At 33.2% G+C, this 19,404-nt stretch overlaps 2 protein-coding genes and 1 long non-coding RNA gene across 4 annotated transcripts; 1 reads left to right on the plus strand and 2 right to left on the minus strand.

Annotated features, from left to right (window-relative positions):
- Nucleotides 1-329: 329 nt before the first annotated feature.
- Nucleotides 330-7,764, minus strand: LOC125221002 (putative transcription elongation factor SPT5 homolog 1). 2 transcript variants are annotated; one of them, XM_048123123.2, is made up of 22 exons: nucleotides 7,233-7,764; nucleotides 5,693-5,925; nucleotides 5,438-5,584; nucleotides 5,153-5,311; nucleotides 4,969-5,052; nucleotides 4,632-4,702; nucleotides 4,187-4,544; nucleotides 3,918-4,073; nucleotides 3,741-3,838; nucleotides 3,605-3,653; nucleotides 3,378-3,530; nucleotides 3,107-3,250; nucleotides 2,915-3,017; nucleotides 2,510-2,665; nucleotides 2,363-2,408; nucleotides 2,183-2,277; nucleotides 2,014-2,092; nucleotides 1,738-1,792; nucleotides 1,547-1,664; nucleotides 1,318-1,461; nucleotides 1,108-1,208; nucleotides 330-975 (listed from the first exon to the last, which is right to left on the minus strand). In XM_048123123.2, the coding sequence occupies exons 1-22, from the start codon at nucleotides 7,561-7,563 to the stop codon at nucleotides 730-732; spliced, it is 3,126 nt and encodes a 1,041-aa protein (XP_047979080.2). In that variant the 5' UTR covers nucleotides 7,564-7,764; the 3' UTR covers nucleotides 330-729. The 2 variants fall into 2 exon arrangements, with proteins under 2 accessions (XP_047979080.2, XP_088913652.1); XM_089057526.1 differs by lacking the exon at nucleotides 7,233-7,764 and adding an exon at nucleotides 6,038-6,053.
- Nucleotides 7,765-8,927: 1,163 nt separating this feature from the next.
- On the minus strand, nucleotides 8,928-13,430 carry LOC125221354 (peroxidase 43-like). The gene is made up of 5 exons (XM_089059434.1): nucleotides 13,227-13,430; nucleotides 12,955-13,137; nucleotides 12,714-12,877; nucleotides 10,864-10,963; nucleotides 8,928-8,963 (listed from the first exon to the last, which is right to left on the minus strand). Exons 1-5 carry the CDS (start codon nucleotides 13,428-13,430, stop codon nucleotides 8,928-8,930), a joined length of 687 nt encoding a protein of 228 aa, XP_088915560.1.
- Nucleotides 13,431-18,782: 5,352 nt separating this feature from the next.
- Nucleotides 18,783-19,195, plus strand: LOC125217816 (uncharacterized). Its single transcript, XR_007175821.2, has 2 exons — nucleotides 18,783-18,891; nucleotides 18,963-19,195. It is a non-coding gene; the product is annotated as an uncharacterized LOC125217816 (long non-coding RNA).
- Nucleotides 19,196-19,404: the final 209 nt, after the last annotated feature.

Consider the following 19,404-nt stretch of genomic DNA (forward strand, 5'->3'; position numbering starts at 1 on the left):
TTTTCTTTTTTAAGGCAGTTTTGGAAAAACACTGTACAATTGATAAAATAAAAGAAAAATAGAAAGAAAAAATGAATCAGATATTATTAATAGTATAAAATAAAGCCCACTCCATTAGAGAGAAAAATTACTATCATCTAATTTTAAGACATACAAAGATAGAGAAAAATTGATCTATTTTATTTGATAGGGGTAACAATTAGTCTCTATGCAAAAATACCAATATCTTTATAACAATAAGTTGGGACTAATCAATGCTACTACCTACTAGTATAACATTTCAAACAGAAAGAAATTATACAAAACTGAATTGGAACGGTACATCCAGATAGTACACAATTTTGTCTTTTATTTCTGGAATTTATTGTGTAAAGCAGATGTTCAAGTGGTAGCATATGACAATGTTGACGAAATGAAATGTGAGAATAATTGTACATAAAACTATTTATACAATTGAGCATTCAACTAAGAGAAATATAGTAGTACTCCACTAGACTAATAGACTATTAGTAAATCATAAATATACAGCAGCTTCAATTAGGTAAATGATTTTACAAGGCAAATGATTTTACAGCAAATTGAACTTGCCAGATTCTCTATTCTTCCTTGTGTAGTAGCGGTTTTTGCATTTCCTGCCCAACTCAGTAGAGGCTTCGATTTCAATGCAACACCTTGTTGCCATCTGCCAAAACATTGACCTCACATGATCACTGGCTTCAGCTTCGTCTTTCACGCTTGAACTAGTTTCGCCAAAGATACCATGTCTAAGATCTTGACGTCCAGTGTGTCGTCAACTTTGACTATTCCATCAGTGCCGTCAATACCAATAAGTTTCCCAGTCGCCCCACGGTGTGCGCCTCCCATGATCTTGATCTTGTCCAACTTCCTTGGTGGCACTACTTCAATTTCGCTGGGAAGGGCAGTCACCACATCACCATTACCGCTTGATCCAAGAGCTATCTTAGACGAGCCATCCTAGAAGATTAGAAAAACGGTACCATAAATAACAGTTATGAATATCATTATGTCCTCCATATGTCGACTATCATTTATTCCGGACATAATAAAATTTAATAATCCAAGGTAACTAATGAAAGAATGGACTACCGGAAGCACTTCTCTTATAACTCCTGGAGTAGTGTCATCACCAGGCCTCCGAACATTGACCAAAATATCAGGCAGGAACCAAGGCCCTTCACTATCTGCACCTGCAATAGAGCAGTCCCATAGATTGTAACAAGATATTAACACAATTGCAAAAACTTCATAAGCGCAAAAAGAAAAAAACAGTTGTGAATGAGAGATATAATAACAGACCTACGACAGGTGACATCATATCCAAGCCACCACTTCCAGGTGTCATCGGCTGCCCACCAGGTGTCCCAGGTAAATATGCAGAACTTGGAGTCATCGGAGGTTGCCCACCAGGAGTGGAGGGCAAGTATGGACTAGGAGCATTTGCTGAAAAACAAACACAATTTCAAGTCAAACCAAATTCCTACACTTGTGTCCCGGGTGTAATATGATGAGAAGAGTGCTGAATCACCATAAGCAGATCCGCTATCTCTCGGTGTGCCTGCCTCATTGTAATTGTTACTTGGGGTATTTGTCCAACCAGAACCAGGTGTGGGTGCTTCATATGCTCGTGAAGGAGGACTTCCTGGCTGATAATATTTAAGAAATTGTTACACAATGAGAAAGTACCAAGTGGACTTGTTAAAATGCACCAAGATATACCTGATATTGTGGACTTGTGCCCCAAGAACCAGGATTTCCATCTTCCCAATTGTCCCTGATATTCAATCATTGTAAATATAATTTCCTTAGAACAAACTCATTGTAAAGACTAAAGCATAAGCCCAAAACTTTCAATCACAGTTTATAGATTTTCAATAAGATGCATTACTAATTAACATCCTCTCTTATTTCTTGATGGGAGCAATAAAACTAGTTTCCTTCCACACTTCACGAACAAATACTTTAATATAGATGCATCTTCTTTCAGGAGAATACCTTGGTGGACTCATTGGTGTATAAGGATTCCATGCTCGGTCACGCATAGGTGTCCTCATACCATCATGGTAAGGAGTTACTGCACAAGAATTAAGGAACGATAGATATCAGCAGATAGCCACACTAAAATGCAATTAGGACCAAAAAAATGAACTATCATAAAACATACCACCAGAGTCCCTCATAGGAGTCATATACGGATGCAGAGGAGTGCGAGAAGGATGCATCGGGGTCTCACTTCCCATACCATATCTGGAAGTTTCCCTGGTGAAGAGAGTAAATCAAAGCTTAAAATCTAAGGACCTAAAAGATTTGAAGACCTACAAAATTCAAAGTTACCCACTCTTACCTGGATGGTGTAACATTGACATTATCCGAAATATGACTACGATCAACTGCAAAGGCCAAGGTTGCCATCAAACACTATGATGCAAAAGAAAAAGGAAATGAAAATGAAAAAAGGTTAGGAAAACCATTTCCCGAAAGGGGGACTTGCCTGCAACGACCTTCATCTGAGATTCTAATTCAATCCGAACAGTGGAACCTTTGACATCTTTAACACGTCCCTTGCAACCTTTATAATGGCCAAGACGAATTTTCACAGTGGCTCCAATTAAAGCATCATGGCCTCTTCCACCTCCTCTTCCTCCAACTGTTCAATCAAAATTATCAACTCATGAGAAGTGTGGAATAAACTTTATCACAAAACTGTGGCCAAAATAAATCAGTGAGCATCAAATGGAAAAGAACACATGAATGATGTGATATGTAGGCGACCACATTAATTTTATCAGCTTTGAACCTTAGAAGTACGGGTACCACAACCACGGGTGATAATCACACCACAGAAAGACCCACATAGACGAGTTCGATAGTCTTTTATGTATGCAAAATTACTTACAATTATTATGACCACCATAACCACCTCTAGGTGGTCTCATGGGAGAGGGAGGAACACGTGGTGGAGTTCTCAGATGCGAAAATTTTGATGTCAAGGAATTGCCCTGCATTAAAGGCATTGTCAATAGATGCAACCAAGCAAATGAGCAAATAGCATGTCAAATGGGTGCTTGATAACTGATAAGATCCATACATTCCTTTCACCATTCGCCCGTGATCCACCAACCATCATACAAGAGTCTGATTTTACGCAAATAAAACCAGCATGCTCAAGGTGATGCCGATCATAAATAAACAGAACTCCTTTGTAGATATGTTCAACTGGACCCTGTTTTCCCTGGATTGTGGCAAAATAGATATGGAGTAAGCAATTGGATAAGAAGGAACCAGGAGACAATAGTTTCCCAAATTTTAGACAGTCAAACATCGTCAAGTAACAACCACTAAAGTTGAAGACAACGCACCCTACACGGACCATCAAGAATTTTAACAACATCTTTCACAGACAGTGTATTCTTGTACCGATCTTTAGCAAAAATCTTCTTGTCAACCTTGTATTTAATCTCTCTTAACCTCGCGAGAGCAACATCAGGTCTCTCTGGAACACCCTTAAGAACCTGAATTGCAGCCGATAATAGTTAGGAACAATGAACTGATAGTTTTCACTAACTTCTTGTTTTGAGACACTCACCTGAAAGGCTTCACTCTCGACTCGTATAATTACACCAAAACTATTGTCACTGCACAAAATTAATTGTCAATGAGCAAAACCTAGAAGGAGAAATCTGAAAAGTTAAAAACTGCGAAAAAATAAATACGAAACTTACTCTAGCACCACAAGATCATGGAGCTCATAATCACCAATCTTAGTTACACCAGACGTTACTTCAGAGCTCTCCACAACATTGTCCGCAAAGACACGTATCTATGTAAAAACAAAACAGGAATGACATCGGCACATGATCAAACAAAAATAAACTTATAATAGAAAGCTAGCTGCATACAAGTTCCTTTGTTGTGTCTGAGACTAAATTCACCACATGACCTTCAACTGAGACAACCATACCAGTTGCACCCTCTGTAGCACCAGACACAACCTTTACATGATTTCCAGGTTCAAAGTACTTGCAAAGGTCTTTGTCGCTAATAGCAAGGGTTTTCTAGAAATCAACAGGTGAAACATGGTAAATTTCTTTGTAATAATTGCCATGATCCACATCCAGAGATGGAATTTAAGATATTGCATGAGTAAAAATATGTTAAATTTACTCACCGGAAGGCCCTTTTCATTTGGTTTAATATGAACAGTATCTTCCTCAACCTTCTCCACCCATCCTTTCAAGTTTCTAAGATCTCCCTTGACAACTATAACCCTATCACCCTTCATAAAATGACCTTTCTTTCTGTTTGCAAAGAGTGTAGACAAACTTGACATGTCCCCATCCCCAGTTTCACCAGGTTGCCTAAATTTTTCGAGTTCATCAAAGGTTGGTTGAACATTCTGAGTGCTGAGTGATTTTAACGAGACATTTTTATACAAGAAACCGTCCTTGAACATCATCCCTTCAATTTTTTCAAAATAATCACCAGTAGCTGGATCCCTTCTACGTTCAACTCGTATATGAAGCTCTCTGGAATTAAGAAGTTAAATGATATTACAGAAGTTTAAATAGAATTGAGGATGAAGTAAATAGAAGAAAGTAACTTAGCAGCTATACCTAGCTTCATCAATATTCATAAACCGTGCAGGGGGAGTAAATGCCTTCTTCTTGGGGACTTCCCTCCCTTCCTGAAAGCAGGCCAATATGTGCTTGTAAACAAAAACTCAAAATGATCATTTGTAAAAGTTACATGCTAATTTGATATTAATATTAATATCAAATCACCAACAATGTGTAAAGGTTTACAAGTTGCAAGAGGTACAAATACTCTCAGATATTTGATACATAACCGAGGAAGTTCTCTGATTTACAAAGAAAAACGGAATAAAGGAAAATCTTAGTCGATTACCATAGTCAGTCCCAGATTAAATCCATACAAATTACTCATACATACCAATTTGTTAGACAGGGCCTGCAAATCAACCCTAGGAATGACTTTCACAGTGGCTCTCTGCCGCACATTGTCCACATCAACAACCTTGCATTTAAGAAACCAAAGCAAAGTCTCACATATATGCTAAGAAACAAAAGAAAAAATGACATATAAAGAAAACAAAGGTTCCAATAACTATATATACCTTCGCAAGATCCCCTTTATAAGTACCGATCTTCAATCTGACCCAGGTATCCCTAGAAATATCAATTGCTTTGCTTTCAACTGACAGAACATCCGTCATCTCCTTGATTGGAACGAGCATTATTTTACCCGTAAATATATTGCGCATACCCTTAATAGCCTGTATTGGATCACGCAAAAAATCTCTCATTTATCACCCAAACTAGATCAGCTTAAACTATGTACAATCATAAAATGAAGACTTGTACAGCGATGACAGAAAGAGAAAGCAACTCAGCAGATATACCTCCTTCACATGAGCCTCTTTATCTGCCTCTATGTATATAAAATTTTTTAGGTGATCAAGTGCTACGGCAGATCTGATTTGCAATTCAGGTCCTCTATCAATGCACTTCTGCATAAGGCAAACAGCCACCTCCCTTTCACGGCCAATCTGCAAAGCACAATAGGTAAATCAAATTAGACAATAAAGAACTCAGATTATCCATTTACACTTCTTTTCTACTAAATCCAGATATAACGGGGCCTCCCATTATCATACCGCACATTTCACCATCCATAATTTGGGATCCCTAACAGAAGGCAGTAGAGCTTGTTGTTCTACATCCGTTGCTTCCTCGTCATATTCAACATTAAGGCTCCGTGCATATCTTTCCTGAATTCTTCTCTCAATCTCCTCAACATCCTCTTGCTCATCCTCACGTGGAAGCAGCGGACGACGGTGCAATCTTCTATCATCCTCGTCAGGTATATCAGCTCCCGGATCAATGAAATCTGTATATGCAGGCAGATACCAAAACATAAAGATAAGTAAGCATGCTAAATGCTTCAGCAAGAAAATTGTAAGAAATAGTAGGATTTCAAATAAACTAGTAGGAAGTGATACCGAGCACAAGTCATCTTTATAAGACTTCCAATTCCAAGTCCAATTTACAAGTGTGATCTCTCAGCACAAAGTGGGAGGACAAATGCTCAGAGGAGCAAAACATAGAGGAAGTTGAGAGATTGTGATGGATACTAGATGCAACACATAGGATAGGACAAACTATATCCAGAAATAACCCAATAGTGTGATCAAATTCTCATTCATAGGAAGTTTTGATAAAGTGAAAAAAAAATTCTCCTCATTACTATATTCCGTTACTCACTTACTCTTCAGTAACAAAAAAAGACAAATAATCTAATATAGCACATAGCTTTATCAAATGCATTGTGCAAGACTAAACGCAACATATCATCATTTAAATCTGAGATCAAATGTCAATCTCATTGGGTTCTAACTACTTGAACATAAATTACCTAACCACTTTAATCCAGGAGCCTATGTTGTTTTATCTCCTAGTCTCCCAGGCAGAAATAACTGTACTTTCTCAATAATGCAACATGTGGTATGCATTCACAGATGTTCATAAATTTCTGATACAGAAGCCAAGAACCCAAAATAAAAACCCATATGCAAATACGAGGAGCTTTTGATGGGAAAGAACCTAAAAATCACAATAAGAAAGGCAAGAACACTAGCCAGGGGATCTACTGGTTTCGTGCAATAAAAGTAGATGCCCTAAATCTAGGAAGAAAAAATAGAAGCACAAATAGAAGTCCAACAATCAAGCAATTCAGCTGTAATTCTTCAAAGCATTCTGCATTCACAAAAACTGCATTCTGAAATCGTTTATACCAATATTTTATAGTGTTTGCAGCTATTAGATGACATCATGACAAGAAACTGGAAGGGCCAAAAATCAAACATTTCAGACTGTGGAGGCTGCATTTTTTCAATTGGTTTGTTCGACCATTCAAATCAAATCAAATCACCATTGCAGACTAGGTTGTATTTGAAACAAATAGTATACGACCTATCCTATCAAAGAATTGACCTACATATCCTAGTCTTAGTTCGTAAAATTGGGGATGGATAAAAACCCTATTTTTACTACTGCTCTTGGCCAAGCTGCATCATGCCATCTCTCCCTAGATTTCCAATGTCCAGGAACAATAGGCAAATTAACTGGATACCAAAATCGAAATCAACAATGAACCCAATTTCTACGCAAATAAATAAAAGGAAGAATCATACTAACCGTCATCCCCTTCCTCTTCCTCCTCTTCCTCATCCGAATCAACCTGCGCCTCCAAATCGAAAAAGTTTGAGGCCCCCTTATGGCGCTTCCCTCCCCCTCCTCCTCCTCTTCTTCTGGCACCGCCTCCACCGCCATAATCCTCATCGTCGTCGTCCTCCTCTTCGTCTTCGTCTTCGTCCGCTTCGTCGTAGATGAAATCCGATGTAGTCCTCTTCCGTTTGACCTTCCCCCCATCATCGTATCCGTCGGCCTCATCGTCCTCTTCGTCTACGCCGTCGTATTCGTCGTCTTCTTCGACGTCGTCCTCGTATTCGTCTCTGCGGCGCGACATCGCGATTGGCAATCAGAATTCTTCCCCAGCGATGATTGAGAGCTTGTGATTGAATTGAATTTGATTTGGGGAGAGTGTGGGTGTGAGATTATATGAGTTTTCGAGAGAGGTTGCTGGAGTGTGAGACACAAAAATAAAAAGCCCTAGAAACAGGCACGGCTTTGAATCGAGAGAAAATTCATGAACTTCGAGTTGATGACTACATAATCAAACTTTTACTTGGACTTCTTTCTTAATTTAATAGTAACAGTAATTTATTTTTGCTATAATAAAAATAATTCAAATAATGTACGTTACGATAACTTGAATTATGCGGAACCAAAAGTGCACAGAGTGGAGTATAATCGATTTTTGAAAAAAATACTCTTAAATTTCTATATAAATGTTTATTGATTAAGTTTTTCCTGTTTTAATAGTTGTTCGCTCCTCTCGCATGAAGAAAAAATAGTTCCCTTGTTGCTTCCCGCCAACCTTTCATCGGACGACCTTCATCTTTGTTTATCGTTGTGGTCATCCCCTATCTCAATCGCTTCATGCGTAGCCATCCCCACCTGCAAATTGCATTGTCGCTGCAAAATCCCGGTTGTGTCTCTCTTTGTATTGCAATTGACCATGATTCATCCAGGCGTCAAAACCCTAATTGTCTTGTTTATATTGCATTATTGCCTCTCGATTCGGATTTAACCTACACCACTGCCTCTTGATATGGATCCACCCTTGGTTACCCAACATCTTGAAGCCCTAGACCATGCTGCATACTCTTGGAAAAGAACTCCCACATAAATTTTCGATAGTAAAGGCATTAAAGAACCTTTCGTTGTTGTTAAAAAGAGGGGCATTAGGGTTTGATGCCTAGGTGACCCCTCCCTGCACAACACTAGGATTGGTATATAATTATGGTATTTTTGGTTAGTTTCCATTTACTAGTTTTTTTCATGTGTCATGCTAGAATCTTCTAAAATATCTATTATTTCCTACGTTCCATAAAATTAAGGATTTTTTTTTTTTAGTCTCATAAAAATAGCTCATTTTTATTTATGGAAAGTTTTCCCCAACTTATTACTCGTATATATCAATTTATTTACAATTTATACCACCAGAGTCCACCATTAAACACTAATAATAATGTGGGTCTGACTATTTTAGCTATTCTTCTCCTCTCCTCTCTTACTATTCTAATTACATATCAATTCATGTGTCGTCCCAAATATTCTTATTTTTATGGGACAGATAGTATTTTAGCCATTTTTTATGTAATTAATTTTTGTAAAAAAACTTGATTAGTTCAATTTGTCCAGTTTGTACTGCGTTGAGTAGCAAGTCATGTTTGATTGATAAATGATAACCGAATTCACCCAATTTAATCAAACATCAACAATAGCTGAAGAAACAACAAAGATCTAATAATTCATCCATAACCCAAAATTAATCAAATCCCAAAAATCACTCCATATTACCGTGCCAAAAAAATATAAAAATGTGATAACGAAATTCCCTTCAATCTATGTATCAAAAATCAAGAAATAGTAGGTGAAAAAAATATGCGAACTGTACTTGATGAAATTTGAGATAATGATACTTGGTGAATTTAGTTTCTCGTTCAAGAAGTTTGAGACATGGAGTATGTTTTAGAAAATATTCTGTTGTACACAACCTTTTAAAACGATTTCCATTTTTTTAATGGCCAAATAAATTTAAATTTTAAAGATTGTGTCATGGAGGACTTGAACCTAAGATTTTTTGGTCTCAGGCATTAACCTCTCTACCTCTTTTAATATTATGTTTGAGTTTATCACTCTAATTTGGAATTCATATTGAGGCTTTAGCAATGGACACCTTCCTACTACGATTTTATATCTCAACCAGAAGATCCACAATACTCAAATCAATATGTGTACAAGTGTTCATTTTCATCCTATCTTTGGGGTTTGTTCTCTTTAGGTTTGATCTTGGGAAATTTTTTAAGAAAAAAAAGCTACAAAACTTACATAATCTTGAATAAATTGTCGTGCAACTACCCTACTGGGAACATGCACCTTAATTCTAAGCCATACATCCGTTTGGTATTATTTCGTACTTAACTTAGGAAATTAATCATTGGGTAGTAAAATTAGCAATTGACAATGAAGCGCAGCTTTGGCAAGACAGTATATATTCCTCTAAGGCTCTAACTAATAGATCGGGGTTCATGTCATCATGGGATAGATGAAAAACCATTGTTGATCCTTTTTTTGTCTTTTTTCAAAAAAAGAGTTAAATTAGCAAATTTAATTATATTGAGTCTCTTGATTTAATTACCTGTTAGCTTACCTTGAAACTAAATTAAATCAAGAGATTTACCCACTTTATTATTAGATTAAAAATAACAGATTAATCAAATGGTTAGGGGATCTATCCCTATCTAGGTATGAAACAATTTAAATTTTAACTAAAAGATTTAATTAAATATGAAGATAGGTTGATTACATATGGAAACAAACCATTTCATGATTTAATTAAAAGCGTCCAAAATCCAAATGTATATTATTTCCACAACCTAAACTAAAATAATTTAATCAAAATTTATGAGCCTATAGCATTAATTGATTGGGCCAGCAAAAAAGACAAGGCCCACTATGTAATTATTACACCAAACATGGGCCAAGGAAAGAAAGAAGGTTCCGTCATCTCGCTCTCACTGCGAAAATTTAATCGAATTCCAAAGGCTTTAGTAGTATTTGAGTTTGGGTTTCACTGCTAAACTTAGCTCTGTCCAAGCCGCCTTTTCAGCGGGCTTGGCCGACGCCGGACCTAGTACACTTGCCAATTTAGCTAGGGGTGCGTAAACGGTTTTCGGTTATTCAGTTAACAGAGAAACGAACCGGAACCGGTCGGTTATCGATTAATAACTGATAATCGAAATTTGCGATTATCGGTTCGGTACCGGTTTTATATTTTGCTCAAAGTTTGTTATCTGTTATAACCCATAACCGAATTAAATTCAATTTTAATTTCAATTATATGTTTATTTATCACTAGAAGAAATTATAATTTACTTTTAATTGTCACAATGGAAGAAATTGTAATTTATATCTAAATTTTGTCAAATCTCGTATTGCAATGTCAAAAAAGTCCATTTTAATTTGTGTCACTATCAATTATAGTATTATACTTATAAATTTATATCTCAAAGTCAATAAATTGCTTAAACATTACTATTTAAAAAAAAGAATAACCCTTCACTTGTTATTGGAGAAAATTTTTTAAATTATAGATCATGTAAATTTTATGTCTAAAGTGCCTAAACAATTTATGTAATACTTGTAAATAGGAGTATAATAATAATAATAATAATAATAATAATAATAATAATAATAATAATAATAATAATAATAATAAAAAATAAATAAATAAATAAATAAAATAAATAAAAGAGTAGATGAAAAGTTAAAAGTTAAAACCATAAACAATTTTAATTTCAATTATATTTTAAGTAATAATAGAAGAACTTGTAATTTACTTTCAAACTTTGTCACAATAGAAGAAATTGTAATTTACTTCTAAATTTTGTCAAAGTCTCATATTGTAATGTCAAAAAAGTCTATTTTAATTTGTATTACTATCAGTTATACTTATAATATCTCAAAGCTTATAAAGTTTCTAAATATTAGTATTTTATAAATAAGATTCTCAAATTCAATAAAGTGGTTAAGCATTACTACTATTTTAAAAATAGGATAACCCTTCACTTATTATTGGAAAAAAAAAATTATATTTTAGATCATTTAAAGTTAAGTCTTTAAAGTGCCTAAACATTTTATGTATTACTTGTAAATAGAAATATAATAATAATAATAATAATAATAATAATAATAATAATAATAATAAGTAGATGAAAAGTTAAAAACCATAAACAATTCTCATTTCAATTCGGTTAGTTCGGTTATAACCGATAACCGACCGGTTCTAACCGAGTCGGTTAATTATGTAACCGAACTTGAGATCGGTTCGGTTCCGGTTAGTTTTTTTATGAAATTTTGAGGTTGGTTAACCGACAAGTCGGTTCGGTTATTAACCACCCATAAATTTAGCCATGGTCGTCATGTGCCGTGCGAATTTCAAGTCACCGTGGAAATTTCAAGTCATCTAACATAAACGTAGTGCAAATCCAATACACATAAATTATTCAATTATTATGGTTTAACCTTATATCGATGGTATGTCGGAATGATTTCTCAATTCGATTTGTAAGCACCATGCGAATTTCAAGTCACGTGAGAATGTTTTTTTTGCAAATTTCAAGTCTTTCTGTGAACGCTTTCTCTGTCCGTTTCGGCACCTTCAAAACATAATTATACAATAATAAATTAAATTATCACAATCATGTTCTACAACTCTATCTTCATGTTGTCAAGCTTGCTAAAACACACTCATTCATTCTTACTGTATGTCTTCTCTTGTGATTTAACATCAGGGTGTTATACATATTCTTCTAAAATTAATACTAATATATATTGTATCACTGCATAAGTTCCATAATAACTCAATTAAAGTTACTGCATTTCGCCCTGATTTCCCCACTTTCCCACGACTTCACTCAATCCGTCTCATCTGCACAGTTGCCTTGGTGAAATCATTGTGACCCTCCAGCCTAAGAATCCACCACCTCTCTTGTCATGTCATTGTCGTAGAGTTGGGCATCTGAGGCCAGCACGGGGAACCTGTCTTGATGTTCTCCATGATTTGATATTGTCGAAACCCCCCCTCCCAATCACCGGATCCAGAGAGATCCTAGCATCGCTGGCCCCGTTCTAAGGGCACATGCGCCTCAACTCTGGTAAAAACCGAGGATTGATCCAAAGGTCCGTGTGTAGCATGTGAGGTTTGTCCTTGATAAGTGTGTGGAAGTAGCTTTAATCATTTTCTCGTCGGGTTCAAACTGGCCAGTCTAACAGCTTGGGCAGTTTGAGTCTTCTTTGCCTTCTTCTTTTACTTTCTTCCATTTCATTTCATTATGCCCTCTTCCTTGCATGTTTTCATTTTCATGCCTTCATTGAGCAATTTTCGAACTTAATGATTCATTGCCTGCCAAAAAGCATCTTTTTCTTGAAAATATTCAACATATAGTGCAAAAAGTGATTAATTTCAAGTGACGAAAACTAGCCTATTAACCACTAAGTAACACAAGGTCTTGAGGTGAAAGACCCTTGGCTACAAATTTTGATATCAGAGTGTCGATTGAGTCGTCGACATCAGGCATATCACTGGCCAGGTTAAGGTTTGAAACCCTTCCGTCTCTTCTTCCGGTTTCAACTTCGTAAACTGGACCTCCAGTCTACACACACAAATGGTAGAATTAGTTTAATTTTGAATAGAAATGATAAATACGGAGTACTAGAGTTAATTAATTACCAAGGCAATGGCATCTGTGGCGGCCATGGAGACAATGGCGGTGCACGAAACAACGCCCGAACACTGGCTCTCGATCTCCAACTTCGCCTTCTCGATCGCCCCAAAACCACCGAGGCCTAGATGGCCGGCAACAAACCTCTCCAAATCAGCTCCGTTGTCAATAAGGATTGAGCCATCACAGCCCTGATCAATTAATGTCCAAATTTACTAATTAGTTAGCACAAACAAAAAAGATAAATAAATGAGAACGAAATTAGGATTAGATAAAATACCTCGACGAAACAGTCGTGGAAATGCAGACGAAGAAGAAGAGCGGGTGTGCGTGGACTAGTGAGAGTGGCTTCTCTCACCACAGATTGGACAATGGATTCTGCGTTGGGGCATGTGTAGGAATAGAATCCTACTTCTAGTGTTGCTACTTGGGAGAGAGAGATGCATAATACTAGCACACAAACGGAGTGGAGAGTGTTACTCATAGCTTTGACGATTGTGTTTGGGTTTGAAGATTTGTGTTGGCTTTGGATGGTGAGCACATGTCTTATATTGAGTAGTAGTAGTCCATGCAGAAATTTACCTTTATCGAAGGAGCTAAGTAATTTCTCATAAATTTCTTTCTCAATTATTACACTTCTATCTTTGTAATTCTAGATAATAAGGATTGAATATGATTTGAATTTAAAAAGAGTATGTTAGATTGTTGTACAAGAAGTTAGGCACAAGAGAACGATTGGAATCCGAAGGGGTTCCAGCTTAGGCCTCCATGCAGAAATAGACCTATTGGCTAGCGTTGAGATTAATGAACAAAGTTCCAATTAGTAACACTTTTACGTATATATGTATTTCCATAGCACCACTAATACTTTTTACTAGGTCAAATAAAATAAGATTATTCTTTGCGAATGAAGATGATTTTGGGATATTTGCGTGTAATGTCATCTCACACTATCCTTTTATAGTACTGAATCTTAGGCTACGTTTGGTAGCTATGTTTCACCTAGATAAGAGAGTAATCTGGGTTTATTTGTGTGTTTGGTAGTTATGTTACCAAACATAGTAGTCCGTGTTTTGTATCCGGCCCGCACAAAGCCCAACCAAAATCCTATGTTTTGATCATATTTGTAACTACCCAAAATCCTATGTTATTTATCATGGAAGCCTAGTTAATTTAGCAAAATACAATTATACCCATCAAAATGTCTAACCCTACACCAAAACTGATGCAGACACTGTTCTTCTTCACAAAAATAGCGATAGAGAGCTCTTCCTAAATTCTATCAATCTGCCTCCCTCCATTTCTTCCGGCGACTCGAAAGCTTCCGGCGACTACAAGCTCCCGACGGCAGGAATTTCTGAATCAAGGTTAGGACTATTTCAACAAGCTCCCGACTACAAGCTCCTAACGGCTGAAATACCTTGAATAGCCCCTCGAATCTCTTGGACTATTTCAACAACTCACTAATTTGTTAGTCTATTTCTCCAATCTGTAATTGTGTGACAAATTGAGATATATTGGACACATTGCAGCTACTGACTGCATTTTGTTTGCATATTTTTGTAAAACTTTGGGCATTTTGAGTTTGTTGAAGTTGAGTACCTCATGCTGAGGTGCTTACCATCTGATTCATCCACAAGTTTTACAGGGCATCAGTGCTTTGTGTGGTTCATGGGATAGATTTTTTCATGGTTGATTTTGCTTGAAAATGAATCAGAAGTTTTCATGGTTGATTTTGCTTGAAAATAAATCAGAAGTTGTGTTTCGCTTTGGCATTGAATACCTTCTAAATTTATAGTTGTTGAACTGTTTTCTGTATTGAGATCTTCTAATTATTTTCTGCACAATTTTGAAAACTGAGATCTGTTCATCGCCTTTAGTTCATCGCCTTTCTGCACAATTAAAATCATTAATTTTAATGAGGATAATTTTGGTAATCATAATTTTAATCATTGCTTGTGACTTATTGTACCAAACACTATAATAAGATAACTCACAATTATCTTAATCTATCAAACAACCAATATACGTAAATTAACTAATCAAAACTATGATAACTATCATAATGGTATTATGTCTAGTCGAAACATGACATAGCTACCAAACAAGCCCTAATTTAATGTTAGAACCTAATTTCATGATTAATTATGAAACAAATGGGTATAATCTATAAAGGAAAGCGAATCTCATTATTTTCGTATCTTATCAATTATTGTACACTTCAGTTGCCATTTTTTCGTTTCTTAGGAATTATTGTAACACTTTCATTTGGTGTTGGGACAATCACATGAAAGATCATCGCAATATCTTTTTATAATATGAAATGATATGAATGTTGTACCATACTCTTTAATTAGTTACTGGGGAAATAGAGTAATAAAGAGACAGAGGCCAAACGTCTAGTCGAATATATATCAACTTCAATTGACCAAAATATTATATTAAACTATTGAGTGAACACTGAAATGAAATGCCTATAAATATATGAGTAGTGATTTAGAGACATAATGTCTCTAAGCCATAATACACTTATGTATTTTTGTTATACATATAATTTAGATTGTGACTAATTTACCCTAACATTAAAGTATTAAATAGATATATACCTAATTAAGGAAAATTTAACCAAATTAATTATTCTTATCTAAATGCATATATGTTAATTGGAGATAAACTTAATCATGCAACTAGAGTAATGAATTTAAAATTTTTTCAATCAAAACCATTCTTGTCGTGTAAATTTTTAAAACAATTAATTAAAAATCAGTAATTTAGATTACCAGTATTAATTAACACACTACATAACTAAATTATTATATTTAATTGTAAAATAATTTGATTACTTAAATAGCATCATATGCTTTTTCAAATAGATTTTACGTTGTGCTATTCTTTCATAACTTATTTTTTTCCTTAAATTTTCTGAAACATTTTGTCAATGTAGTAACAATGAAATCATTCATTTAATAGTATATATGAAAAAAATATGTATCATGAATTAAGAAACTGAAATTTTGGATAAAAAATTAAAATTAAAATCAGAACTGTAAACTTAATGAATAATATATCCTATATTAAATTTTAATTTATAGCATGCTATAGTTATTTGAGCTAAGATAATGGTCCATACAGACATATTTTTAATATTAATTACATATTTTTAAAATATTAATTAGATGAGCTATGACTTATTAGTATGCAATTATTTATTGATCACTGTTAAACATAATCTTTCAAAAATTATAAATTAAAGAAATTATAAGTTTGTAAAATAAAGAATTAAACTTAAAATCATAAACACTAGACTCAATTAGCATTCGTACACCATGTATGAAATTTAATTTATTGCATGTTATAGTTAAATATTTTAATATATTTAAAATATGAAATAAATGATATAAGAACATATGATTTTGTCGAGATTCAACTGTAATGGTCCAAGATTTAAGAATTTAAAGAAATAAAATAAAAAAAATAAAAAATTAGAACTAGAGAATTCTTAAAATCAAAACCATATACTCACTTAATTAGTAGTATTAATATATAATATAGTATTATCAAATTTTAATATGTTGGGTGTTGTATTAAAGTGAGCTAAAAACTTTATTATTTTTTAAAGATTATTGTGAATAAAAAGTGATTAAAAGAATAAGTTTATCAATATTGAAGATTATAGTATTATAATTACAAAGTAATTATTTTTTGTCACATGTTATAGTAACTCTAAGTATTTACAGTTCAAAAATATTAGATAACTAATTATTTATATTTTATAGCGCTAATTATTTGTTAAAAATTATTTAAATTCACATTTATAAAGACTAATTCATTAAGAAGTCTGAAATTATTTGTTTGCTGATAAATCTTATTTTATTTGTAGACAAAATGTACACTAAATATATAAAGCTAATAAAATTAATATTTAAAATTTTAAAGAAATATCTTTAAGTAAATGCATTAAAATGGGCATATATAAAAAAAAGTTATACAATCATGTTTTAAACAATTAGATGATTGCAGCGTGTTATTAAATGCATGCATCATCTATGCATAATCAAAATTTATATCCTTAAATAGGTGTATTTAGTAAACAAATTAATGTAGGGGTAATAAAGTACATATATAAAATATAAATTTAATTAAAAATATAATATAATATATATTTACCATTTTAAGTATTATGGCTTGGAGACATTATGACTCCAAAATATTTTCCTAAATATATATACTTATATTCCCTTAGATCATGTTTGGTTGTCAGGATTCTGTCTGAGAAAGTAATCTGATTCCTTAAATTTTAAATTCATGTGTTTGTTTCAGTTTTTAATCAAACTGGGAAAGTAATCAGAATCCGAGAACAAGGAAAGTTAGGAGTACAACTTTTCAGGATTCTGAATCCTAACTTTTCTTAGGTATTCTTTTTCCCAGTTTTTGGATTGTTACATATTCAAGTAATATAGTATAGTTTATTATTATTATTATTATTATTATTATTATTATTATTATTATTTATTATTATTATTATTATTATTATTATTATTAATTACAATATTTTAAAAGTAATTTAAAATTATAAATCATACTTAATTTCACTATAATAAATAACTATAAATAAATTATCATAATTATAATTATATTTTATAATAATTCATAATAGTAATTAATAATTAAAATATAATTATATAATATAAATAATATAAATTATATAATAAATAATAATTATTATATTTCATAAGTTAATAATTAATCAACAAAGTCATAGTGCATTTATAAAATTTATTCAATTATAATATCCGTAAATATTATAATTATAGTATAATAATTATTATATTTTGTTATTATAATAAATGAGTATAATACTTCATGTAACTATAATTATAATTATATTAGCATATATTATGATGGATAATCCATATTTAAACTATCCATCATGATAATAAATATAATAATATAATTATTATTATTTATAATTAAAAAATTTATGATATTATTCTTTTTTTTAAATAAAATAATAATTATTATATTTTTAGTTTGGTGTTTTAATCAAACATAAATTTAAAATCTTGATATTGTCCAAACACAGGAAAGTAAAGTTACTAGGAATCATATTCTCGGAATTCATTTTTCCAGGAATCATTTTCCTTGCCAACTTTACTTTTCCGCCAACCAAACATCGCCTTAGTGTTATGCTACTTGAGTAGCATATTGTAATACCCCAAAACCCACCTTAGACGGAAAGTTATTTTCCAGTGCTATAAATCGCCGAAATTATAATTTTCGGCGAATAATTCAAAATAATTAACAATATATATTTTGATAATTCAATAAATCATGGAATAGAGAAATATAAGTCTTAAATATGTGTGAGAAAGGATATGTGAACAAAGAATTGAGTTTTAAAGAGTTTTAGTGAACAAAAGTCATCGATTAGAGTTTTTCGATGATTTATTCAGGAATAATTAGAAATATTCTTCAAGTAATAATTTATATGGAATCTAGAAGCTAAAGTAAGTATAATGTAAGCTTGAATTAAAAATGTATGGTATGTGAAGGAATTTTAGAAATCAAAGACAAGTTTTTGATAAATTGCACGTTTAATCGATTAAATTATGCTTTGATTCTAAATTATTACTAAACTAGAATTTAGTTGCAATAAGATGGCATCTATAAATCATAAATGTTGAATCGTATGATATGAAAATAAATTAGCACAAGAAAATGAATTTAGATAGGAAATTAAATAGAATAAATTAGTAGATAAATTTTTTAAAACTTCTAGAATCTTTCCACCTCACTATAACACTTGTCCAACACTTCTTCTTCCTCATTTTTTGATAGCTAAAGTCGTCTCCATAGAGGAGGAGAACGGTGGGTTCTCAAGCTCTTCCTCCCTCTCGATTTCTCATGGTATCGTCATTCTAATCGCGTAAACTCTAATAAATCAAGTAAGTTTTACCTATCCATACTATTTTTATAGCTTGAAAATTGATACATATATATTGTGTTATGATATCAGAAAAATTAGGCCTCTTGAAGTTGGAATGATTAAACCATTTAAATTTCGATATGTTGGTGTTTACGCGACCGTGGGCCTTCGTTCACTATGGTTTGATGTTTGAATTAGAAGTGGGATCACATGGTTATTGATGTGGATAAATATTGAACGTGTGGGTGGCTGAATTGGTGAATTTTGAGGTGAAATAGTTGGTTTTGGATTGAATTGGTTACATTATTTGATGAGTTTTTGAACGCTAGATCAAATCGAAATTGAAACGAATTGTGAGTTTCCTTTATAAATGAAATTCTGACTTCATAAGATCTTCTATTTGTGGATTTTTGTTGGTTAATTTGATAACGATTATGGAATTTATGTTGAAAATTAGGGATAACACGAATTTAACGGAATTTCCGACATCGAAAGGGATTTATCTTAAAAATACCAATATTAAGTTTATATA

This window comes from Salvia hispanica, chromosome 1 (genome assembly GCF_029641045.1).
Source record: "Salvia hispanica isolate PSC_SH4W2 chromosome 1, Shi_PSC_v1, whole genome shotgun sequence".
In the NCBI taxonomy this organism is placed as follows: Eukaryota; Viridiplantae; Streptophyta; class Magnoliopsida; order Lamiales; family Lamiaceae; genus Salvia; species Salvia hispanica.